The sequence below is a fragment of the Pipra filicauda genome, unplaced genomic scaffold, assembly GCF_003945595.2.
Source record: "Pipra filicauda isolate LSUMZ 115617 unplaced genomic scaffold, ASM394559v2 scaffold158_size1702193_pilon, whole genome shotgun sequence".
Taxonomy (NCBI): Eukaryota; Metazoa; Chordata; class Aves; order Passeriformes; family Pipridae; genus Pipra; species Pipra filicauda.
This window is the reverse complement of record NW_024104084.1, coordinates 904702-928492: the sequence shown is the minus strand read 5'-3', so window position 1 is coordinate 928492 and position 23791 is coordinate 904702. Positions and strand designations below refer to the sequence as shown.

At 42.8% G+C, this 23791-nt stretch overlaps 1 protein-coding gene across 15 annotated transcripts in view; it reads right to left on the bottom strand.

Moving 5' to 3' along the window:
* The window catches only part of LOC114003380 (CUGBP Elav-like family member 4), a 699867-nt gene extending 680130 nt beyond the window's left edge, over positions 1-19737 (bottom strand). For 6 of the 15 annotated variants that reach the window (XR_003546206.2, XM_027750316.2, XM_027750317.2 and 3 more), the window contains exon 1: positions 19180-19736. Coding sequence is in view for 14 of the 15 variants with exons in the window: in XM_027750316.2 (XP_027606117.1) it covers positions 19180-19459 (280 nt within the window). In the remaining variant the exon portion in view is untranslated. Of the gene's footprint in view, positions 1-19179 lie in introns of all 15 variants that reach the window. The other 9 variants (XM_027750326.2, XM_027750330.2, XM_027750327.2 and 6 more) reach the window with 3 other exon arrangements.
* Positions 19738-23791: the final 4054 nt, after the last annotated feature.

Genomic DNA, 23791 nt, shown 5'->3' with positions numbered 1-23791 from the left:
CTATTTGTGTGTGTGTATGTGTGTGTATTTATATGTCAGTGTAACCATTTCTATACAGGTATTGTAATGTCTCTAACACAGAAGTTTTGTCATCCCCATCATGTTGCTGCAGTTAAAGCGGTGCAGTTTTCTCCTTCCACAGACCTAAACACAATCGTGCGAAATGTCAAGCCCTGTCAGTTCCTGCTGGCTTCGAGGGAACCTCAAAGCTTCTTTTCTGAGGGTCTCAGCAATTCTCTCTGCACCCCAAAGGAGAACTGGGCCCCAGGTTAATGAAAAGTAGGGCAGCCTTATCCTATCAGCTGTCTGAGAGGGTGCCTGGCATTTTGAGAAAGAGTGACAGAGAAAATTCAAGTTACCAAGGCAATAGGAAACCTCAGTGTAGAGAAGACAGACATAAAAAATACGTGCTGGATCCAGACACAGCTGCTCTGAGATAAATTCACTGCGTGCCCTGCCTCAGTTTCCCTTTGATTTCAAGGCTGAAGGTGATGCTGGCTCACTGCAAATCAGCATTATGAAAATGTTGCAGTCAAGATTTCCGCCATACTGCCATTTACACCTGCTCTTTCTAGAGTGTGAATGAATATTGGGCTTGTGTTGCATCGAAGTCAAATAGATTGGCTTTTCTGCTGCCTCTGCTGGAGCTTCTGTGGAAATGAGTTGCACAGCACAAGATCCCATCCCAACCCATACACACTCCAAAGGTAGAAAGAGAACTCCAACACCTTCTCTCCTTTCCTTTTCCCACCAGACTGGGCCAAATCTCAGTCTCATTATATCACAGTAATCCTGGAAGAAATTCATGGGAGTCGGTTCCTCTAGATTTACATGGATATAACCGAGAGGAGAACTTATCACCATGTCTTCATCAATGGTTCCTAAGCAAGGAAAAATACTAAGGCCTCCTTTATCTTGACAGCACAAGATGGCTCAATAAATGTAAAGCACGTGTTACATAACAGAGGAATAATCTATGGCATTGAGGGCTCACAGATCCCGAAAGTCTTTCTCACTTGCAATGAAGGGAGGGGGGGGACTGGAATTAAATAAGGAGAAAAATATATATTGAATAAAGTGCTTGTTGCAGAATATTTTTTTTAAATACAGAACTGTGAAACCTAAAGTAGGGCAATACTCTCCCTTTCAACAATACTTTGACTTCCTACAGTCAGCAGATGCAATATGCATAGGATTCAGAGAGATCCCATTAAAATTCATTAAACCATGTTTCCAGCTATTTAGTAAATTTTGAAGAAAAGAAACCTATTGCCTCTTCTGCTCCATACGATGGCCTCTTTGAATGCAATTAACCCTTCATTCATGGGTCTTTCTATCCAACTAATCTCCCACCCCGTGCCTTTCGATGCATTTTTAATACCACAGCTAATACTGCTACCTAAAATCCTCCAGCAGACACCATGCAATAGAGCTCTTTGCACAGGCAAGGTACTGTAAATCTCCATAAACAGTGCTTGGATGAACAGCAAATTCAGATAAGTGATGTGTTCTTTTTCATGGCTTCCAGTTACAAACGGGGGATGCTCTTCATCCTTCAAGGTAGATTTTTATCCAGGAATTATGTTCGTTTCATACCTGCTCAGGGGATTTAGCCACTGGGTTTGGGGAATCTGGGCAAAAAAAAGGGTGTAAGAAGGGGTAAGGTGACATAAATAAATAGTGAAACAACAAAGAGAGACGTAGTGGTACACATGCAAATAATGTCAAAAATGTCAAAAATTAAAAACGAAAAAAAAAAAAAAAAAAAAGAAAATGGATCCAGGAAAATAAGAAGACATTACATGAAGTGTCAGCTTTATCTTCCTGAAGTGTAAAACTCTGGTCTCTTTATTACATGGTTGATAGAGACTCAGGACCCAATCTGGTCTCATTCTGAGTTTGATAAACTGTGACCAATTTCAGATTGGAACTCCTATTTACGGAGGTGCTAAGCGGAGAGGGGGATTATATCATGCAAAACAGAAGCAACCAAAAATATTTCTGTTCCCCCCATCTTCTTTTCCCATCTGATAAATGAGCTGGTTTGTCAAAACAGGGAGTGGAGCTGGAGGGGCCAGGGAAAAGGGTTTGGTATAAAAAAAGAAAACAGAAGATGAGAACTGAAAATATTCTGTATTTCTGTTTGCTCAGAGCAAATCCCATTCCCAAGCCAAATCTAATCAGAATCTGTCCATGAAAAAAGAATTCAGAAAGGAAATATTTTGAAATACAGGAGGGGTCTCCACCTGATCCTCACTGCAAGGTGTTCAAGGTACAGAGTGTTTCTTTCATTATTTCAGTGTTCTGTCACGGCTATGAAGGAGTGTATTTCTGAGTCACAGAATTATGCTTTTCACTTGGATTCTGTAACACCCCTACGCTTAATTATTTCATCTGAACTGCAGATTTCCACAGATCCAGCAAAGCATTTAAGCACCTGCTCAACTTTAAGAACCTATTGCGTTCTGGGAGGCTTTCCACAATATGAATTAAGCGCACACTTTGCTAGATGGACGGCTCTATACCATAACTACATTTCATCTGGAAGAGGGCCAGGCTCTTTCCCAAAGGGTTCGCTGCTCTTTAGTTTATCGGTCTGAAATTTGTCCATAAGTGTATGTGCCTTTTTTTCATTGAAGACTTTGTTGGATCTAATTGAACTCTGGCACAGTGTTTGTGATCAGTCTTGGACAACATGTAAAGGACTAATCCTGGCACTGCAGAGTGGGACGCAAGCGTTGCAGTTTGTGTATCGGATGCGAGTATCACCCTAAGCCACTGGGAAGCCAATCTGAAATCTGCCTGCTTAACAGAGAGGCACTGCCATTGCCTTGCTCTGCCAAATCAGGGTATTTTAAAGAGAAAGCAGAATGATTCTGTTTAAAATTCACAATGCATCTGTACAGAGAATGAGAATTTCAAAGTACGGCAGAAGTCTTACTTTATGGGGAGGTATTATCCTCATTGTTCTTCCAGAGCTGGAAAGGGAGGAGAAAAAAATGTATAGGAGCTCAACTCTGCAAAATTTGTGGACCTGAGTGGCAGGCTAAGTGCTACACAGCAAGCTGTGGAAAAATATCAGCAATCAAAAGCCAAAAATCTGGTCTCCGAGCTTCCCGTTCAAAGACATGCAATGTACTATCCTTTCTACCCAAGAAAGTGTATCAAGTACACGCTAAAGATTTAGAGGTTGAACACCCATGTAGGGGTATACATTACCTATGTCACACTCCACTGGCACTGGGCCTGTAACACCATGGAAATGTGTGTACAAGTTAACAGTAAAGTTCAGTTGCTGCGAGATTTGTATGGATTCGTCCGCTTTAATTGTTTCCATGATTTAAGCATTAGGCACCAGGAAATTAATCTGGGCAATAGTCAAGACAATCTGCACAAATCTGGGTCCAATGTTGCTAAAACAAGCTGGCTGAAATGAAAAAGTGCAGCTGGGACTCTCCTCCTGATACCAACACACACACACAAAAACACACACACGCACACAAAAACCGGCCCTTATTTTTATTATTTATGGACACAGATGAAAAGCCAAAGGGGGCATGGTAATGCACACAGATGCTGATTAGCTGGAGATTATATTGATGATGTAATAAAAATTCACTTTGTCTCTTAAGCTGCACCAGGACAATCAAAGAGAGATTAGATAAAAATCAGAGAGAATGAATAATAGAAGGGAGAGGTATCATCGTAAACCATAACTCCCTGCAAAATGTTCTACCTCTGGCTGTCCTCAGCCAGAATAAATAAGGGCTGGAGGGTGTAAATACAGCCCAAATGTACATAAGAAGGAGGCAGATGTGTCTTTCTAAGTGTATTATTTATCAATAAGCAGCCAGACACACGCATTTACCTGCACGGGTTTGCAAATACGCACATGCAAACATCTACATGCACGTACCTTTCTAATTCTGTTGAACAGATGATGAGAGGGAGTGCAAGAGAGAAAATACTGTATTTGGAGAGGGACAGATGGACAGCAAAATGTATGGGGTGAACAATTAGCAGCGTATGGGAAATGATCTGAGCGAGAAAGATATGGACTTGTGGGGAAAAAAACAACTTAACAGGGCAAGAAACACACATGAGAACACCCACATGCACATCTTTTACCTAGACTTACAGGAGTGTGGATCCCTGTACGAAAAAAGAATCCCTCCAGCCGCAAAAGATCTCAATCAGAGAGAGACAGAAGAAAACTTTCCCCTCTTGGAGTGCTTGCTTGAAAAGGAGCAGAACTCCCGCACGTCTAACATTGGTTTAAGTTTACTGACCATGTTTAATATTTGATTAAACCTTTGGCATAGCTGACTATCCTGATCTGAATAGATGATCCGACGCTTTCCCTGGTAGTAAAGCCAAGCATAAGTAATAGCGGTCCTCTGACTACCGCTGCCTTATGCATACGAGTCAGATTTTGCCGTGTCTGAAAACCTGCTACCTGCTTCTGGATTCTTTTCAGTTGCCCAGTATTTTCAACAATGAAAATGAATCAAACTAAAAAAGCCCAAATGCTTCTCCCAGCCATGGAGGGGGCTGCAATTTATTCACAGCTGTGGAAAAAAGTCCCTTCCTTCCAACGTATTCCCTGGCTTAATTTTACCTGTTCTTCTTGCTGTACTTTTTGCTTGTGGTTTGCATTATTACTTACTAAATACATTAGAAAATGCTCATCAGCTTGCTCGGCAGCTTGGGGATGTTTGTGTGGTTGCCCACACACATATACACGCACATATACATGCAGCAATTTTATAAATAAATCACAGTCATAGGGGTGAGGAGAGGGCATGTGGTGCTTTGGAAGGGAGCAGAACAACAGAAAAGAAAGGACATCTTCAGGATCAGAAAACAGGGCCTGTCAGAGTTTCTCTGCACCTTCGAAACCTGTGAGATGGCCACTGATGCTGATCATAGAAGGTGAAAGACGGGGACACCAACCTGGGATGCTTTTTGCCTGGCCAGCTGGGTGAGGACATGTCTAATTCCTCAACACAGAAAAACACCAGGCCTAAATAATCAGCCTACATGCTTTATACCTGAAATGAGACAAGAATTGCTGGGAGAGGTAATATCTTTTATTGGACCAACTGATACAGTTGGAAAAAAAAATAGACAAACTTTCAGGCATGCAAGGAAATCTGTCTTTTTTTTCCTCAGCTGTATCAGCTGGACTAATAAAAGATATTACCTCTCCTTACAAATGTTTTCTCATTTATAACCTTAGACCATCACCGCTAAAGCTACAGCATGACTTCTGCCTTAAACACACACAAAGCTCTTTGCAAAGCTGGATAACACAAATTCTTCTTTACACATAGCAAACTGAGGAAGAACAAGGTCTAGGAAAGGGATCTGGCAGGATACGGAAGGTTAGTAAGAGGACTGGGCTAGAAATAGGCTTCTAATCCCTTCCTACCTACCTTTGAATGAAGAAGACTCTGATGCAGCACCACATCAAAGGCTTATTTTGTCTTCTTGCTTTGATTTGGGGTTGCTAGAGAGGGGTCCTGGAAGTGAGAGGTAGTTATGTTTCAAAACAGCAGGGAAAAATATTTTTGCAAGAAGGTGAACTGTAGTCCCAGAATGGACTGCCAGGAGTAGTTATGAATAAGATCATGGTTTGAAGAACGCAAAGGAAAATGTATGTAGGATTTTTGTTCAGGTGTGAGAAATCAGCTGCTGATTTAATGAAACAAGAAATGTTAAAAAATAAAGAGGTGCAATCGCCTTGGCGAAATTACAGACTTACAGCATTATTTTTTTTTTTTATCTTTGAAAGACGACATCGACCTTTGAACCTCAAAAGAGGGGAAAAAAAGCCCACTTCTTCTGTCTATGTGCAGAAATATATCTGTTTGTGTATCTGTGTTTGTGCATATTTTGTGAGTGAGAGTCTTTCTGCTGCTACTCGGAGCTGTTTTGCTTTCTGAAGATATTTGGACAGTATGGTTTCCGTTTCCCAAAACCTGTTTAGAAAAGAGCTGGGAAAGGAGAGGAGAGACAGCTAACGTGGTCTGAGAGAATCCAAGTGGTGACTCGCAACATGAACTGGTGAAGTGCTCTCCACAGGGGTGACAGCCAGCGATGGCGCGAGGGCAGAGCCGAAACAAGGGAAGAGTGGTGTGAACAGCAACGGTGAGAGCCAAGGAAAGAGGTCTGCAGCAGCAGAGGTAGGCTATGGAAAATAAATGACTCATGAGCACAGCTAGGCAGAGAAGGACATTGTGGGAAATCGGCAGTGAGCCTGGAGCGGCACCTGGGGAACGGACCTGATCCCAGCGGTGGATCTGAGCCTTTGGTCCACACACCCACACCTGTACCTGCAACCAGATAAGGAAGGCTGGGAAGAGAGGGTGAAGAACTAGTCCTGGATGGAAGCCCAGCCAGTGAGAGCCTGGGTGCTGCACTTGAACAGCAAGTGCAGAGGACAAGGATGGAGACCTGAACCAGAGGAATGGGGGGCTCACCTGGTCATTGGACCTGTGCCTTTTGTCAGGCAGCACGGAGCAGGGTCACTGAGTTTGCTGGTGGCTCAGCTATTTCTTTTTGAATTAAGAGGCTGCTGCCAGAAGTCCTGTCCCTGGAGCGGTATAGGGGAAAAGACAGGGGAGTGACACACCTATTGTGCAACTCCTTTTATGAATAAACTCGCGAAATCTAATTCTACCAGCACCTATCTGGCCTTTTTCAATGAGCCGGTCAGTAACAAATGATCATTCAACACCACAAAGCAGACGTTATATAGGAGAACAGATTGAGGCTAATACAACACACATTCCCCTCCAAACAAGAACCCAACATTCCTTCTTCAGCTTTTTCCTCTCCCCCCCCCCCCAATCTGCAAACACTGTCAGTAAAGCTAAGTAAATATATAAATAATTAAACAAACAAATACTTTCTCTGCTGCCCCCGGGCCTTTGAAACTGAGACTTAGTTGGATTTCAGGCAATCAAACAGCATCACGTTCACGCACTCACACTGCACGCACGCTTCCTCTCCACCTTTGACAGAATATCATTGACTTGAGTGCACTGTGATGATTTCAAATAGACTAGGGGTTAGATAATCGACTCTACACACACACATAACCACATGCACACTCCAGCTTCTCCATTTATTTCATAAAAGACATAAGCACAGATGGGGTGGAAACACCAAAAAAAGACCTCAAACAAACAAACAAAAAAATCCCACATACATTGCTATCGATGAACTAAGTAAAACTATAACTCAAATAATAATTAAAACAAACAAACAAACAAACAAGGAGCCTGATTCATTTGTTTGTCAGATCTTCGCTGCAGGAGATAACCTGAAACCCTCCTCTTTAATGAAAATGTTACTAAATTAAGTTTGTTGTGGCTGGATACCTGAGGACAGTGGTATATTGTTTATTCCGCACAATAACCTACACCTTGGGTAGCAGCAGTGAAAGCTACCTTCTGGACTACCTTGCTCTGCCAAAGTCAGGGATATTCACATCACTGTTTAAGGATTCACACAGTGTCTGTCTTGTTTGTGAGGCTGGGTCAGAGTCTAACTATTGACTTCAGAGAGTGTTGGGTCGGTACTCAGCAAATGGGTGACGACTGCCAATTCCATCTGCCCGTAGTGAGGGCAGAAGAACACTTGTCTAGAGGGAACTTGCTCTTTTTACTGACCCCGTGAAGGCAGGTACCTTCAGTTTGATCCAAATCATGCTGCAAACAAGTTTGGATCAAGCCTTAAAGAAGAAAGGTGGGATGTAGCCCTTCATCAAATCCTTGCTTTGAAGCTCCCTCAGTTGCCATAACAATGAAGAGTATGTATGTGATTCACTAAAAGAAGGAAAAAAAATACAAATCAAGATCCTGAATCAGTGAATGATGATATTCCTGTACACAGATGCTGAATCCTACTCACAAAAATAAAATTGACAAAATTGCCATTGACCCTTTCTTAGCAGAACTGGGACAAATATGTATTTATAAGTGAAATGAGCAAAGCTAATTTTCCGTGTCTTCACTGAGTGTTTTTTGAAAGCATATATTCTGGGTCTACACTGAAAGGGACTGATGTAATACATTTACCATCAGAGATACACTAAAACCTTTAAGTAGAAAAAAGTAAATGTCAAATTTATGCCATTAACTTCTCCCACCTAAAAAAAACCAACAAAAAAATAAATAAAATAAAATAAACTCTGACTGGACTAATATTGCAGTTGGGGAAATGAAAGATCAATAGCTCACTGGAGCCAATGAGAATCTTTCCATTGATTCAACAGGTTTCAGATCAGGCCTGAAGGCACCGAGCTTAAGTGACTCCATCAGAGAGTGTTGGTGAGTAATTATCCACGCTGTGATTAGAACCGAGGCATCCTAACCGCCCGCCCTCACCCACCAGATAATGCCCTTCCTTTGAATGAAGCTGCAGGCACAGGCAGCAATTTAAAAGGAGCAGCTCTGAGGTGTATTAACCATTACAAATAATTCACAAGGAAGGGCAACACTTGTGTTTCTTGTTTATTTATTTGTTTGTTTAATTTGTTGTTAGCTTTCCCTAATCCATAGTAGAATGTAAAAACTAGCACCACTCTAGCACCCTTCTCTTCTGCAAGATCTTTATGTGCAAGATCTTTTCCTGCCAGTGCTTCTGTGGGTTGCCTCACTTTTTTTTCTCCCTTCTCTGTCAGTGACTAAACCTGGAGCTAAATAATTTCTAAGATACTCTTTTCTTTGGTATCAAAAATGACTGCATCCCCTCTTGCAAATAAACATGAAGCAATGGTATGCTTTTAAAGACTTTGCCAAAGCATTTTTGTTGCTTGTCTTGCCCATTCCTCACTTCCACTCCTACTTTTCTCATTTACTGCCAGTATCTTGAATGAGATTTCTTTTTCTAAAAGGAAAAAAAAAAATAGAACCATATAAATAAAAAAAAAGATAGGAAGAAGGAAAGTAAAGTAAAAAAATGGCCAGGCTCCGTCCGAATGCACAAACCAGAACAAATCCCACAGAATAACATAATTGAATAACAATATAAAAGAGGGTGAAAAATTGCATCCTCATCCATGTATTATTGAAGATGGAATACGATCAAATAAATCGTGTTTAAAAGCAATTAAATGCTCACAAAAGAAAAACACTTGCCCTGTAAACTGAAAAAAAAAAAGCGTAATGAAATGCAAACCATCTTGAAACTACCATACGGACACTGGAACGAGACATTTGAAGCTGAATGGTATAGCAGGAGTGAACTAGCTTACCTAGATAAGGCAGCCTATTGTTGAAGAGGGAGTAGTTAAGAAATTCAGAAGTATTCAGGTCTGTGTATCTGGTTTTAGGTGAGCAACAACCTTAAGGCATCACGTACTATTGGCCGCTCCTGCTTCAACCAGCGGCATCTTGCAGAACTGCCCGTAAATTCAGGCCCAATCCAAACACTGCTGCAGGCAAGATAGAGTTTTTCTGAAGACTTCACCAGGATTTTGGGCAGGTGTGTAGCTGCTCTGCAAAGTCCTTTCTTGTCAATTATACATTTTACGTATCACAGAATATATATTACTTCCACCCTGTTTTTCCCCCCATCCCTTAAATGCTGACAAAAGGTGTGGGGAAAAAAATCAAACACTTTATTGCAATTCTGTGTTGAAAAAGAGCTCTCTAGGACTAATACTGTTTTGATGTGGACTGAACTTGTTGACAAAAATGCTCCTGGAAGTTTCTCAGGTCCCTTCTGTGCCCCTGCCAGGCAAAGACCCGATCCTAGAGAAAGAGGAATCAAGTTTCTGCCTGGCTCAGGAGAAATAATGGACAAGAAACAGAGCTCAGGCAAGAAAACTGAGTTTTCTCTAGTTTAGCTTTCAGAGAGGTGCAAACCAATTCAATCTGCTCAGGAAAAGTATCTCCCTCTCCCCCTGCTTCCTCCATATATCATTTCAAAGAAGTGCATCTTTACCTTATTATATTATTAGAATCAATCAATATTATTAATATTACATGTGGACAATTCTGTAAATTCTTCATAGTTCTCCTCCCTGCCTGTTAACAGCAGGTACATTATACAAGCTCTGGTTAGATTGGTCAACTAGGCTATCAGTAGCCTTAATAAGCAATACCCATATTGTGACCTTTGCTCACAGAACTGAATCTCTCATATAGGGCTGTCAGATTCCTCAAAGAAGTATTGATAAGCTCATTACTGTATTGCTACATATAATTTTAGGTGTGATTTTCACTCACCCTGAAGCATCTGGTAACCTAATACTTTTTTTGTCCCTCCTAAAGCATTGGGCCTTTTACAATTGATCAAATAGTGAATTAGAGCATTATAGAGAGGAAACATAATCAGGGGATTTCAACAAGCACACTGTGATATATCTTTTGATCTTCTGACAACCTTCATCCCCCTGGATCCTAGGAAGGAAGCACTGTTTTATAGGGATATTATTAGGCTGATGCTGCTTTATACATCTACCTGCAAGAAGCTACCGAATCCGACAAAGATATTTGTGTGCGTTTGCAGTGAGTGATGCATATTATGTGATGTGAATCTATCCTTTGGGACTGGAAAGGAGAGGAACTATGTGCAAATGCAAGTCTGCCTTTTCGATACATGCATGCATACACAGTCTCTGTGTAGTATATACACAGGCATTTGAATTAGAAACAGGCCAAATATACAGTCAGATCTCATCAGACCAACTCTGTCTGCAAAGCGCCGTTTTTATTCTGTTTGAAGAAGCTTCATGTCCAGAGTTGTCTGCCCCAGTGCACTGGGGAGGCAGCCTGGTTGCCTCTAAAATATTTTGGAGACTCAGATACAATGTACAAATAAACCAGAGATGAATTAATTAAGTGTGACTATATCATTAAATTAGTATAATGAACAAATGGTTACGTATCATATTAAACTCTACATATAATTCAGGAATACCCTGTTAGTCACCTGCCACTTCCACGTAAGAATATGATTTCTGTACTGTCTTTTAGAAAGGAATTATTTACAGACCTATATTAGCTTGTCTGTACTAAATGCATGTTTTCATTAACACACATATAAAATAAATGATTGCATGTATGTGATATACAAATATGTCAGGCACACTTCTATATCACTGCATATGCACTTAGCACATAAAAGTTCATACTCCGCTACACTTTTCAACTTTTTCTCTATGTTTTTTTATGGTTTTTTTTTTTTAAGTTTTTATGTTCTTCTTGTGTTTTCCAGATTTAAATAAGGAAATTACACACCTCAACCACAGAAAGGGATGAGAACAGCCTGTGTTACAAACTGTATCTGCACTGCACCGTGGTCTACCAAACCGTAAGCAACTTTGTGTCGGCAAAGTACTTTGAAAGACCTGACAGTGAACGTCCCTTCAGCCATACAACCCTGGAGGAATCAACATTGCCAACAAAGTCATCTATGAAATAGTTAATGTTAAACAATGACTGTCTGTGTTCAACAAAGGAGGTAGAAATAAACAGATAAGGGTGAGGTAGATCGAAATCTGCATGCCTCATTGGCTGAGCTGTCGGATATTTCTAATGCATCTGAAGGGTTTGTTACTAAGAACCTGTTAAGTATCTTTAAACCTTTGATCTGTAGCCAGTCTTAACAAAGGTGACAATTAATTACAGGAGAGTGCATTGCAATAAAGTTACATCGTGGTCAGTTTATATATACTGTCCAAAGCTGGTTCACAGAAGTCACTGTCAATTAAAGTCTTCTTGGAGTCCAGTTCATTATCAATTTTTCCCCCTTGCCTTGATCAATATTTTTGGCTGCTTCAGCTTGACAAACTTAACACAATGTCTATATCTATATGTCTTGCCATTCATTTACATGGAATAGATGGCCGTATATGATTTATTTTTAGCTTCTACGTATGGTCAGGCACTTTATTTGAGAGGTTTAGAGCTCTCATCCATCTTTATTTTAAGGAGCGACAATAATAAGCCCTCTCTTCCTTCAAGGGGATGTCAGTTGGATATAATGAATGCACATTAAAAGCTGCATTCACCTGTATATGCATTCAGGCTGTGGCTCACAGGGACAAAAGCAAACAAATGCAATCTCTGTGGTGACATCCTGACTAGAGCCCACACCAAGCAATGCAGCACAGACAAAGTGACTCAATAGATCCTGCGATCCCCAAAATGCAACGATGCATCTCAAGGAGGTAGACAGAGAGAGAGGCCCTTGCAACATATACCCCAGCACACTCAGTGGAGCAGTGGTGGAAGAAAACCATAATTTTTACTCACCATGGTTATTATTTTTCCCCTCTTCTGCAGCAGATTTTAATACACAAGGGTCAGTCCACCATGACAAACCCCGGCAACAGTCATATGAGCATCGGTGGAGCATTTAAGTGAGTGAGAAATGCAGCGGAGATCGGGCTTTTGGCAGTTCCTCAGATTTGTTTTAATTTTAGTTTCACTTACAGAGAGAAAGCTAAGTTAAAGAACAAGCCAAGAGGCACAGAAATTAGTGGCATTAGCTGCAAGTGTTGTGGGTTGCTATGTAAATCCACAATCCAGAATTTTAGAGGGAATGCGAAACACTGAGTAAGTGCAAGCCTGTACCAGGATTTCCAAACATGAACCCACCAAAGTGATGGCAAAATTCTCACCGAGTTCTGCCCAGCAAGCAGGTAACAGGCCTTCACTCCCAAAGTAAAGGTGATGCAGGGTTTAATGAAACACCAGCCTATTTCTTGAGGTCGGGATTCAACTTAGTTCCCTTAACACCTCACTTGCTTAGTGTAAACGCTTACAGGGCAGAAACCAGACAGCACTTGATGGACAGGTCATGTTGAGCTCCGCAGTCTCCTGCTTTTTTGGAATATTACTTTAAGTCTATAGCCAATCCCTATATGAGTCTTTGGGCATCTGAGGCTTTTTCTCTACTTTAAATGCAGGTAAGCGGTCCAACAGCCCAGATCATCTCCCCCACTTTTTCTCCCTTGGAACCATTACTGTCTGTCGCATAAACCCGCCTCGGTTCACACTTGATTGACGGGAGGGACGGTAACAGCTCCTTTAGTGTCGTTATGGTCTGTCGGGTCAGTGCGGCTGGTATGCTCGCGCACAGGGTATGCATGATAAAAAACACCCTGATGTCTTGCTGAGAAATGTGGCTACGTGTTTCCAGCTCTTAGGGCTAGGGGAGACCCTCCTTGGCCACCCAACCCCTTCAATCCCTTGCTCTTGACCACCATGAGCAGAGAGTCCTCTGCCTGCCCTCCTTGACAGGTACAATCCACTTTTCGGTTGAGCACAAGACACTTTCTGCGATCTCGCTCACTTTCTACTCAGATGAAATTTCCAGGTGTTTCTGACAATTTCCTTCAAAAGACTATTCCGTCAGCTGCCTGGCTTTTATTATGCTATGCAATTGGAATCCTCAGCTAAAGAAAGCCCTGTCTGTGACACTGGCCACCAGCCGACGTGGCATACAGGACCAGATGAACCATGCTTTTCATCCAAGGTGACAAGGATCCTCAGTTCTTCCCTCTACTTCAGTGCTGAAATTCCCGATCTTTTCTGGCTGGGTGTAGGAAAAAAAATAACATAAAACTAAACCAAACTGTTCCCTCCTTCTATTGTTATATTTCAGAAATTAGTAAGTTTCTGAATCACTCTTTAATTAAAACCTTGGTAGGGCCAAGTAAATAATTTGGAATTTTATTTTTGTTGCTCATTAATTTTTTTAAGAAAAAAATAAGTCCCTATTTTTTTGTTCCATAAAATGCCCAAAGGCACCAGTATGTGAACATATTGAGGGACAAAAACAGTTGCAATCCATGAAAGTGTAGAAAATATAAGTCTGACCTGGAGAAATGTAAGAGAAGAAACAAAAGCACTAGAAACACAAACTTTAATTTCGTTCTTTTCTCCACATCAGTGAAACTTTTAAACAAATCCATCTTGTAAGGATGATTAGTTGATATGGTGGTGGGGCTAGCTGAAGAACAGCTTTCAGTGCAAAACTTAACAGCCAAGCAAGAGATTCCAGAAAATTGGAGTTTGTATTGGAAATGCTGACACAACCGTAACAACAGCATCATAACTGGCTGCAGCTGCTTTTAGAAACCAGAATCCATGTCCAGACCCCTGAAAAAAAGAGTTAACATATACCCTTCTGATTTATGAAGCAATATGAGCTATCTGTTTGACATTATCAAAACACATAGACACTCATCTCTACAGGAGATTTTAATGTACAGGGGGTTGCTTTTTTCCTCTCTTCCATCAAGCTGTCCAATTGCATTTTGATTGTTTTAAGGGGTTGTTTTTTAGACCTAAGGCATAAAGTCTCCTCTGCTTTATTCCAGTTTATTTGTGCGTTTACCTCCCTAAAACTTGTTTGGTTTACTACCATACTAAATGCTGTATGTGTTGCTTTCAGCCAGGCAAGTCTTATGTTTCAATTATGGAGGAGTTTATTCAGCACCTGTATTGCGTTGTGCTTCTTTTCAACTAAATTTCCATTTCCCAAAGGCTATACACATGAATGTGTATACATCTCTTTTTCTGTATGTATACACACACAAATATATACATTTCTACATATATACAAATACATCATCTTAACTGAATACTCATTTTCACTGCACCTTTGAATTTCTGACATACCCAAAACCTTCATAAACATCTCAGACTTAATAAGGTTTTAATTTTTCTATCATCTATCTTTGTAATCAAACAGAACAGAATATAATGAATGGAAGACTTGTTTCCCTACCCCAGAGGTGTCTTAAATTTCAAAATTATTTATACTTTTGAGAAGGCAAAGCAGTGAAAGAACTAAACTATTCTCTTCATACTGTATTTTTCTAGCTGCCTTGAATGCTTGCGGAGTGAGTTTTGGGTCAGGTAGGAAAAACATCCTAACCATAGGACTGCAGTAGTGGATTTCAAGAAGGGTTTGGGGGGGTTGTGCTTTTTCCACCCCTAGAAAAGGGTTGAAACAATGCTGTTGCTCTCAAGTCTGCGCAAGACTCATGCTTTCCCACTGCTCACTATCTCCACTCTTTAAGTGCGCTCTCCCGTGTGTGTTTGAGTAAATCTCAGTTAAGTGTGGGATACTGATCTCTTCTGACTTCCTAAATAGAATATTATGGAGACCTGTGTGTTTTAAATTAAAACACTTTCCAGGCCTTGGGTACAAGCAAGCTTCAATAGAAAAGACTGTTTAAACCTATGGGGACAGTCCTATATTTAGATTACATTAATTCATAAATATTATACTAAATACCACTTAAATTGGCCTTAAATGATTTCAAAGATAATGCATTATAATATGGCTGTCCTGAGAGCACTAACCTTTATGTCTCCCAGTAACTCAGCCTTTAAGCATACTCCACTGCTAGATAAGATGGGGGAAGTTATGAATGAATGTCTTGCTAAATTGTTAAAGTGTGATTAGCTAACTCCGTGCATGTGTGTGCGTATATGTGTGTGTGTGGGTGGGTCAGCTCAGCCCCAGCAGATTTCTGCCCGTGGATCTCAGCACACAGCCTCTTCCCAACACTAGAGCAAAGTACCACAGCAGGAGCCTGTTCCTGCCCCGTGTGGAGAGAAATGAGGATGGGGGAAATATGCAGCAGCTACGCTCGTGCCATGAAAGCTTATTTTCTCGGGGATCTGGCAAGCCTTTCCCGCCTTTCCCCACATGCTGCTTCCCCCGTACCCTTTCTCTCTTTGCGTATCTGCAAGAGAATCATAATCCCCTGCCTCTTCCCTGGTATCTGTACTGGTATCAGCCAGAGCTGCTGGTGAAAGAACCTGGAACTTCACTCTCCTTTTGTGATAGTTTTTCTTGGAGGGGGGCAGAGTCACGTACTTTGTCTTCAGGTTCTTAATTTTCAATTTCCTCCTTCTATACAGGGGCACCGCAATAGGATCTCTTCATAATATTTTCAAGAATACACATCCTTTGCTCTCGTTTCAATGGATTTACACCTGAAATTACTCTGGTTGCTGGGTTTTTACTTTAAGCTAATTTCTGTCTCTTCCCTCCTCCCAGCACAAACCTACTTTCTCCCCCTCCACACCCAAGGTTTGCTCTCCTTACACTTAAATAAACTACAGCCTACTATTAACCCTTCAGAGTATGCCACTGCTACAGCTTCATCCCCTGAATTAGGAATGAAATAAACTGAGAGTGATGGATCAATTAATGTATAAGCATTATGCATCTCTTATGGAAAGCATCTTGGGGTTTTGTATTGCCAACCTACCCCTGTGAGCCAAGTTGGACTATCTTTATGCAATTCTTCACCTATGCCTGCAAAGCAAAGCCAAAATAAGGAGATCTGAGTGAATACAATGCTTCACATGACTGCATTCACAGAAGGGAAAAGAGAAAAAAATAGACTAAAAATGAAATAAAATGAAATAAAATAATAGAAAAAAAAACCCAAACACAATCCTCATCCTTCAAAGCCCCATCACGCTTTTTGACTTAATAGTAATTAATCACTACCGGTAAGAAAGTAATTTTTTTCCAGGTAGCCAGAGGCACATTTTTATCAGGATTAGCTAATAAATCAGCAACATCGCTAGAAAGGAGTTCAAACTCTTCTCGGATGTACTAAATAAAACCGATCTCTGAAATGCTGGCAACTCGGTGTCTGTTGAAGCTTTGCTCAAACCCTAGCCTGCAAAATAACAATCATCATCATCATTTTTCTTTCCAAAGTCCAAAACTTCTAGGAGGTTAAAAATGACTGTTTGTTTTGAGATGAACTCATGCAATCTGGTTTGATGAAGTGACAAGATTCCCCACCTGGCTTTTTTTCTAGGTTGCAGCTTTAGAACAGAAATGAAATGAGGGAAATGAAGTTAGTATCTTGCTTAATTCAGGGATATGTGTTAAACACATCCAAGCAAGATAAATGATCCCTCTCTCTACTCTCTCTCTCTCTCTCTCCCTCTCTCTCTCCCTTCTTGAGTTTGTCTCTGTGAATACAGACATACAGTAAAAGCAGAACTGAACTGAAAGAAGGAGAATTCACATCTATGACACAGAAATTAAAGTTAGCGCATAGATTGATTAATTTCAGCTTTAAGATAAAACATAACAAAAGAATAAAATCTCATCAACAAATCAGAATAACCTCCCACCAGCACTAAAAAAAAAAAATACTTTATCTAGATGTTAGCTCAAAGATTTCCTCTACAGTATGTTGAGTGTTTCTCCTCAGTGTAGCTTTTACTGCTGTTATTTTTATTTTACAGAAGCTTTAGATGATTTTTTGAAAACACATGTACACACACACGAGCTCAGTGTCTACTATCACTATCAGACAAAATCTCCCAGGACCTTTCCTTCCCTGCACTTCTTACTATTATTTTTACTTTTATTATGAATAATTATTATAGTATGGGTGTCATGTTTAAATGATGCCAATCAGACCTTGATGTGGTTTCTAGGAAGCTAGTCTGGAAAGAAAGCAAGGTTCGAAAGAGCTACACTGATCATTTTAAATATGAGAGTGGTGTTTGGAGCGACCGGCAAGAAAGGATGGAAGAAATATCCTATAACTTAGATTGAGTACCTGGTCCCTGAGCCCTGAACATTTTCTCTAGCCTGTGTAAAACTGATACTTTGCACTGTCAGGGTATATTTTCACTCACATTTCCTGAGACTGGAAGCGAGGAGGGGAGTGAGTGGGAAGGGGGAAGAGATGCCTGCTAAACATGCCGTTAAGTTCAAGATTTACAACTCGCCAAGGCATCTGGAAAGCTGGGAAGCCAGTAATGCCATTACCCGTGACTGTCACTGCCAGGAGTCTACCAGGCTGGACTAGATACTGGTACTGAAGCTGTCCTGTTAAAGATGCAACTTCCACTCTCCTCGTAGCCCCGTGCGAAACGCTTTCTCCTCCTGCACTATATCTGGAGTCACACCCCAATCACTTCTGATGCAATTTTTTTCTTTTCCCTTTTCTTTTTTTAAAATAAATATCTATATCATAAATAAACACACACACACACACACATATACAGAATATAAGTTAATAAGGTGGGTCATATCACTCCCTGGTCTCTCCTGCTTCTAAGCGGGGCTACCATGCAAATTACCTTCAACTTCCTCCCTGAGAGTCCTACTTTCCTACCCGAGGATCCAAGCATCTCTCCCCCATCACACACACCCTCCCCCACCCCCCAAAACGTAGCACCATCTAATCTGAAATGCACCTCCGGAGAGCCTAAGCTAAGCAAGGAAATGAGCGGGCAGGGATGGAGCGAGTGAGGCATGGCTTGGGGGGTACATCTCCGCTGCCTTTAAAGAAAACCTAAAAAGTTCCCGGGATGGACTTTGGGCGCATTAAAGTAGTGCTTGGAATATGCCTGCTCAGGGACTTCTCCCCTCTGGAACTAAACTGCCACCTGTCCCTACTGGCTTGCCTTCTCAAACACACACACACATCTCGGGATTTTGTGCACACACCCCTGCCCCGCTTGAGATGGGTTTCTTTATTGTTGTTTATATCCCTGTTTCCATGCTGAATAGAGCCAAAATGAAATAACCCCCCGGAGCAACTCACTCTCCTCCACCTCTTGCTTTTTAGAGGACTACAAATAATAATTGTAACAGTAGCAAAAATAAGTATTATCAAAGAAAAAAAAAAAAAGAAAAAAAAAAAAGAAAAAAAGAAAAGAAAGAAAAAGGAAAGGCGCTGGTGCCGGATGCAGAACAGTTGTAAAATAGAGGTTCCCAGCAAACCCAGGGACAGACAGACGGACACACACACCCCTGGGCTGATGATGAGCGGCTCCCGAAGGTAAATACTGAGCACCCGCTCCCGCTTCAGCACCGCGGACAGCTGCCGTCGGCCCCGCGCCCGCGCCGCCGCTCGCCCGGCGCTCCCCGGGAGCAGCCTCTCACCCCTCAAAAAAGCGGGGAAAGAAATAAAAATACTAATAAATAAGCCAAAGGAAACTGACTCCCTGCCCTGCCTCTCGCTCTTCTCTTCCCAGGATGGGTCTATTATTTCTTTCCCTGCCCCCCCAGCCTGCCGCCTCCGCCCCCGGGCCAACCAAAAATGAAATAAAATGAAATGAAATTGAAAGGAAAGAAAGAGAGAAAGAGAGAGTCAGGGAGGGAGAGGGAGCCTGCCTTCCTCTCCTGATCTCTCTCGGGAAAGTTCAGGAGGTAACTCACCTTTGTGCATGCCAGTGAACCTGTCCTTCAGCACCGTCAGTTCATAGATCTTCCCGAACTCCTCGAAGAGCGGTTTGAGGTCTTTCTCGTCCAGGTTACGGGGGATCTGCCCAATAAAGAGCTTAATGGCATCGTGGTCCTTCATTGGGATGGTGGATGGGTTTCCGGGACTATGGTTTAATCCGTTCATATGCCCGTTGGTGCTGGGGTTGCTGTGATTGCTACTCAGGCTGGTATTGTCTGGTTGTCCGTTTGCTAACGTGGCCATCTTTATATACATAGAGAAAATCTTCTTTCCTTTTTTTCCCCCTCTTCTTTTCTCTCTCCCTCCCTCTCTCTCTCCCTCTCTCTCCCTCTCTCTCGCTCTCTCGCTCCCTCTCCCTCTTTCACACACACACACACACACACTCACACACACACACACTCCTCCCTCTCTGTCTCTCTCTCTCTCTCTCTCTCTGGGTCTGATCTGATTTTTTTTTTACATTGAAGATCTGTGTCCTTTCCGTTTAAACAGGCTGGATCGGTTCAAATTCCCAGCCAGACTAGGGGGTGGGGTGTGAGTGTGTGGATGTGTGTGTGTACTGGGAAGGGAGGCTAGGGGTGGGGGATTGCTTTTGCCTCTACTCTGGCTAAACCCCCTCCTCCCATCCAACCACCCCCCTGTCTGTCTGCCCGACAAAAGCTTAATGGTATCTTCCAACACAGCCCCTGGCTATAAATAGCACTAGGCGCATGGCTCTTTGAGAGACAGTCAATTTCTATTGTGCCAAGTGAGCAAAGGGGAACGGTTGCGTTTTTAGGACCAATGATGATGATTTTTTTTTTCCTTTTCCTTTGCAAGCCCTCCGATCAATCGCTGTCCTTATAATTTCAGTGATCATCGGGTAATCTGCCTTTTTATTTGAGAGGGGAAAAAAAAACAAACCCAAGGTGTTCTGACTTCTTTCTATTATTATGTTGTCTCTTACTTATTATTTACTCTTGTTATAATTTCTCAAATGATAATAAAAGCAGTTCAGATAAGGATGAATCCCCGGGCTTAGAGGTTGTTTTTGCTGTTGTTGTTGTGATTGTGATGTTACAAGCTCTCTTTACTATATCTGTTCTTGTTGCATCTAAAAAAAATGCATGCTCTTTAAGCTTTTTTTTTCAATAGATTATGCCGCTGATGATGACATCAAGCTAGGAAAGCGCAAACTATATTATTGTAGCTCTTCGGAGGGAGACAAAAATATCGAGATGACTGTTGTTAATTTTCCTGCTGCTGATATTTATTTTACGTACAGTCAGTGCGGGCGTTATCTCCTATACGGGCTGTGTGTGATGTGCGTGTGTGTGTGCGTTTGTATATTGGAAAAGGATTGATTAGATAAGATTTTCTTGCCCGACTTTCAAGCCATCAGGATATTCTGTCTGTCTCTGATGGAAACATAAATCGCATTTTGTAGTCATCAGTGATCGGGAGTTGCTTGTCCGAACAATGCTCTCTAGACAAAGTGTACTGTATGGTGGAGACGAAATCAGCTCTTTCATAGCATCTGGAGGTGGGGAGGGCAGGGAGCCTCGGATTAAGGACACAACTCCCCCTTCTCCCCCAAATAATAATAACAGTAATCCGGACAGTAACAAAACAAAGCTCTGCGTGTGCTCAGAGCAATTTTTTCGTTCCTTTTCCCCCCCCCCCCCCCCCGGTTTTCCTTTTCTCCCGTTCCTCTGCCTTGCCGCGCAAGCTGTGCGGGGATGAAGCTCGCAAAAACACCAGCAGGCGAGCTCGGAGCAGCCTACGAGTTACCTGGCCTGAACCCCCGCTCCCCTCCCGGCCAGGCTGCATCCACCGGACCCCCGACTATCCCCCCGTATCCAGGGGGCTGCCCGCAACCCCCCGCAGCCCCTCGGCCCCTCGGGGCCACCCGGCCATTGTTCCCGGCGCCGCCGGCTGATCCCCGCGGCAGAGGCGGCGGCGGCCCCGGGGAGTTGGGAAGGGGGGCTTGGGGGGCGGGCTGGGAGCGGGATCCCCCTACCCCAGGCACCCGTCCCCCGGGAGCGCAGGTAGCACGTGTGACTGTAAACGGAAGGGCCAGCCGCGGAGGAAAGGAGGTTATTAGTTTAAAATTTCAAACCTTCCTGCTCCTTTTATTGATCGGAATTTATGTATATATATATATATATATATTTAATTTCTGTTTCAAAAACAAACAAACAAACAAAAAAAGGAGCAAGCTTTACCACTTTTTTCACTTTATTTGGCTTTTTTTTAATAACAGAGAGGCAAGGCAGTATCCTACCAATTCCCCCCCCCCCCCCCCCCCACGCCCCCATCCGCCTCCCTTTAAAAAAAAATAAAGAAAGAAAATAAATAAAGAAAATCACCCCAATGAAGGTGGCTCGGCTATTCCAACTACTCCTGTGCCTGAAAGTGCTCCCGTGCCCTGCCAGGAGAGGAGCGGGGGTGGATCGGGGGGGCGGCGGGGCTGTGCCCCTCCCCGGGGCTGCCGCCGCTCCCGGCGGGGGGAGCGCTGCGGGCGGGGGGCGGGACGGGCCCGGCCCCGCGGAGCCTCCCCGTCCCACCTCCCCGGGGTCCGCACCTGGGGGCGACACTCATGCGGAGCCCCCGGCACCCTGCGCCGCCTTTTACCGCTCTCTAAACATCTCCCGGCGCTGACGGGCAGCAGCGGCCGTCGGCCGCCGGGTGCCGGGCTGGTGGCAGGCACCGCGCATTGTCTGCCGCCTGGCCAGGCGTGCAGTGTGTTGGGGTCCAAGCGGCGCTGGAGGGAGGGGGCAGAGTTTGTCCGTCTTCCTTTCCTGGGCGCACACCCCACCTGCAACCTTTAAAGGCTACAGACGCGGAGATCTGACAGCCCAGGAGCTGCTGGGAGGGTAAAACCCTTCTCAAGACAGCCCCACTCCCGAATTCCCAGCCCTGTGACTCACTTGTTTTCAAATCCTGCCTTGTGCCTTGGACTGTGATAGAAGAATGACAACAACAACAAAACCCACATGAAACAAAGTCTTTCAGTTGCCCCCCTACACACACCAACATCAACAATCCTAATATCCACTCTTTCTGATCCCTAAAACCACACCCATGATAGAGCTAGGAGGACTCAGTGAAAGAAAGACCTTTTTTTTTTAAAGAGGGAATATCCACTACAGCGAAAAGTGAAACAGCATCCGGCACTGATCCATCCCAGGGATAGCTCTGTTAACACCCTGTCCACGAGCAGGCCACTCTGCCTGCAATCATAGCTTATCCCAAACGAAAGCCAATTAAAAGAATAGCACGGTAGAAAAAGTAATTTTGCTGCTCAGTGCGGGTGTCCCTTTTATAACAATCTCTATTTTTTGAAACTTTGAGCTGGTCCACGCCCTGTTTTCACAGCGCTGTAAGTATAGTCATTTAGAAATGGATGCTGTTCAAGTACAGCCCCCTGGTGCACAGGCACAGCTGTGAGGGGTGGCAGGATGAAATAATACAGACACAAATATTGCTACAAGGGCTCGGAGATGAACACAGCTGCTGCTGTGGGTGGAAATAAGCTATACCCCATAAGCACCTTTACACATGTACAAGGGGCTGTAGTGGATTTTAAAAAGATAGAGGCAAAGGAGGAGTGAAATTGTTATCTATAAACCAGCCTTTGCTGAACAGTTCCCAAGTGAGAAATGTTCCCTGTGTAATCACAGTGGGTCCAGTTCAGCAATCCATAAGCAAAGAAGTCCACAGAAATTTTGTAAGAATAAGGTCTTTTGTATCAGGCTTCAGTTTCTCCCAGAGAATAAAAATTATTTATCTCTTTGGAACCAAAATAAAGCAAAGAAAGCACTTTTCTTTTTTTTTTTTTTTTTTTTTTTTTTTTTTGTTTAATGTACCTACTTGCAGGGAAAAAAACAGTCCCCTTCCAAAACCATTTGCAGCCCCATTTTCTCCTGCTTCTCACTCCGGTGAGTGTCTTTCAGGTTTTGGTTTGTTTATGTGTTTTTGTTTGGTTTGTTTTGTTCAGAACATAAACACTATTTATTTTGGGGGTAGATTGCCAGCAATTTTTACCCCTTCGGAAGAAATATTACCCCAAATCAGCACAGCTGGGAAAATGCACTGACATGGCCAGGCCAGGGGCAGAAGGATGCAGCAGGATCAGCCACAGGTATACACTCACCTCCTATGAAAAAGGGTTTGCAGACCAGGCTTTGGCTTTTAATGTGCCTTTCAAAGGGCTTGATTGATTGCTGTTAATCCTGTGAACAACTTCGGTGTTGTTAACAGGACTGCCCGCATTAAGTAAAGGTACTCGCATGCATTAGTATGCTCCTCGTCCCCATGACGTCAATACACAGCTTTCCAATGACTTCCAGGAGGGCTGGATCAGGCCCTTGCTAGCAGCAAGTTTTTAATGAACACCGTTTGGTGCAGGCAAGGGGGGCACAGTGATACATCAGTCCTGACTGTCTTCATTCTCCGGGAAACGAGCAAGTAAAGAAGAAAGGCAGGAATAGGCTGAAAGGTTGCTGGAGGGGGATTCTTCTGCTGAACTTCAAACTCCTGGACCCATAGCACACAAACCCATCGGTGGCTGTAACACGTAAAAAGAATTGCAGGCAAGTTTTGTTC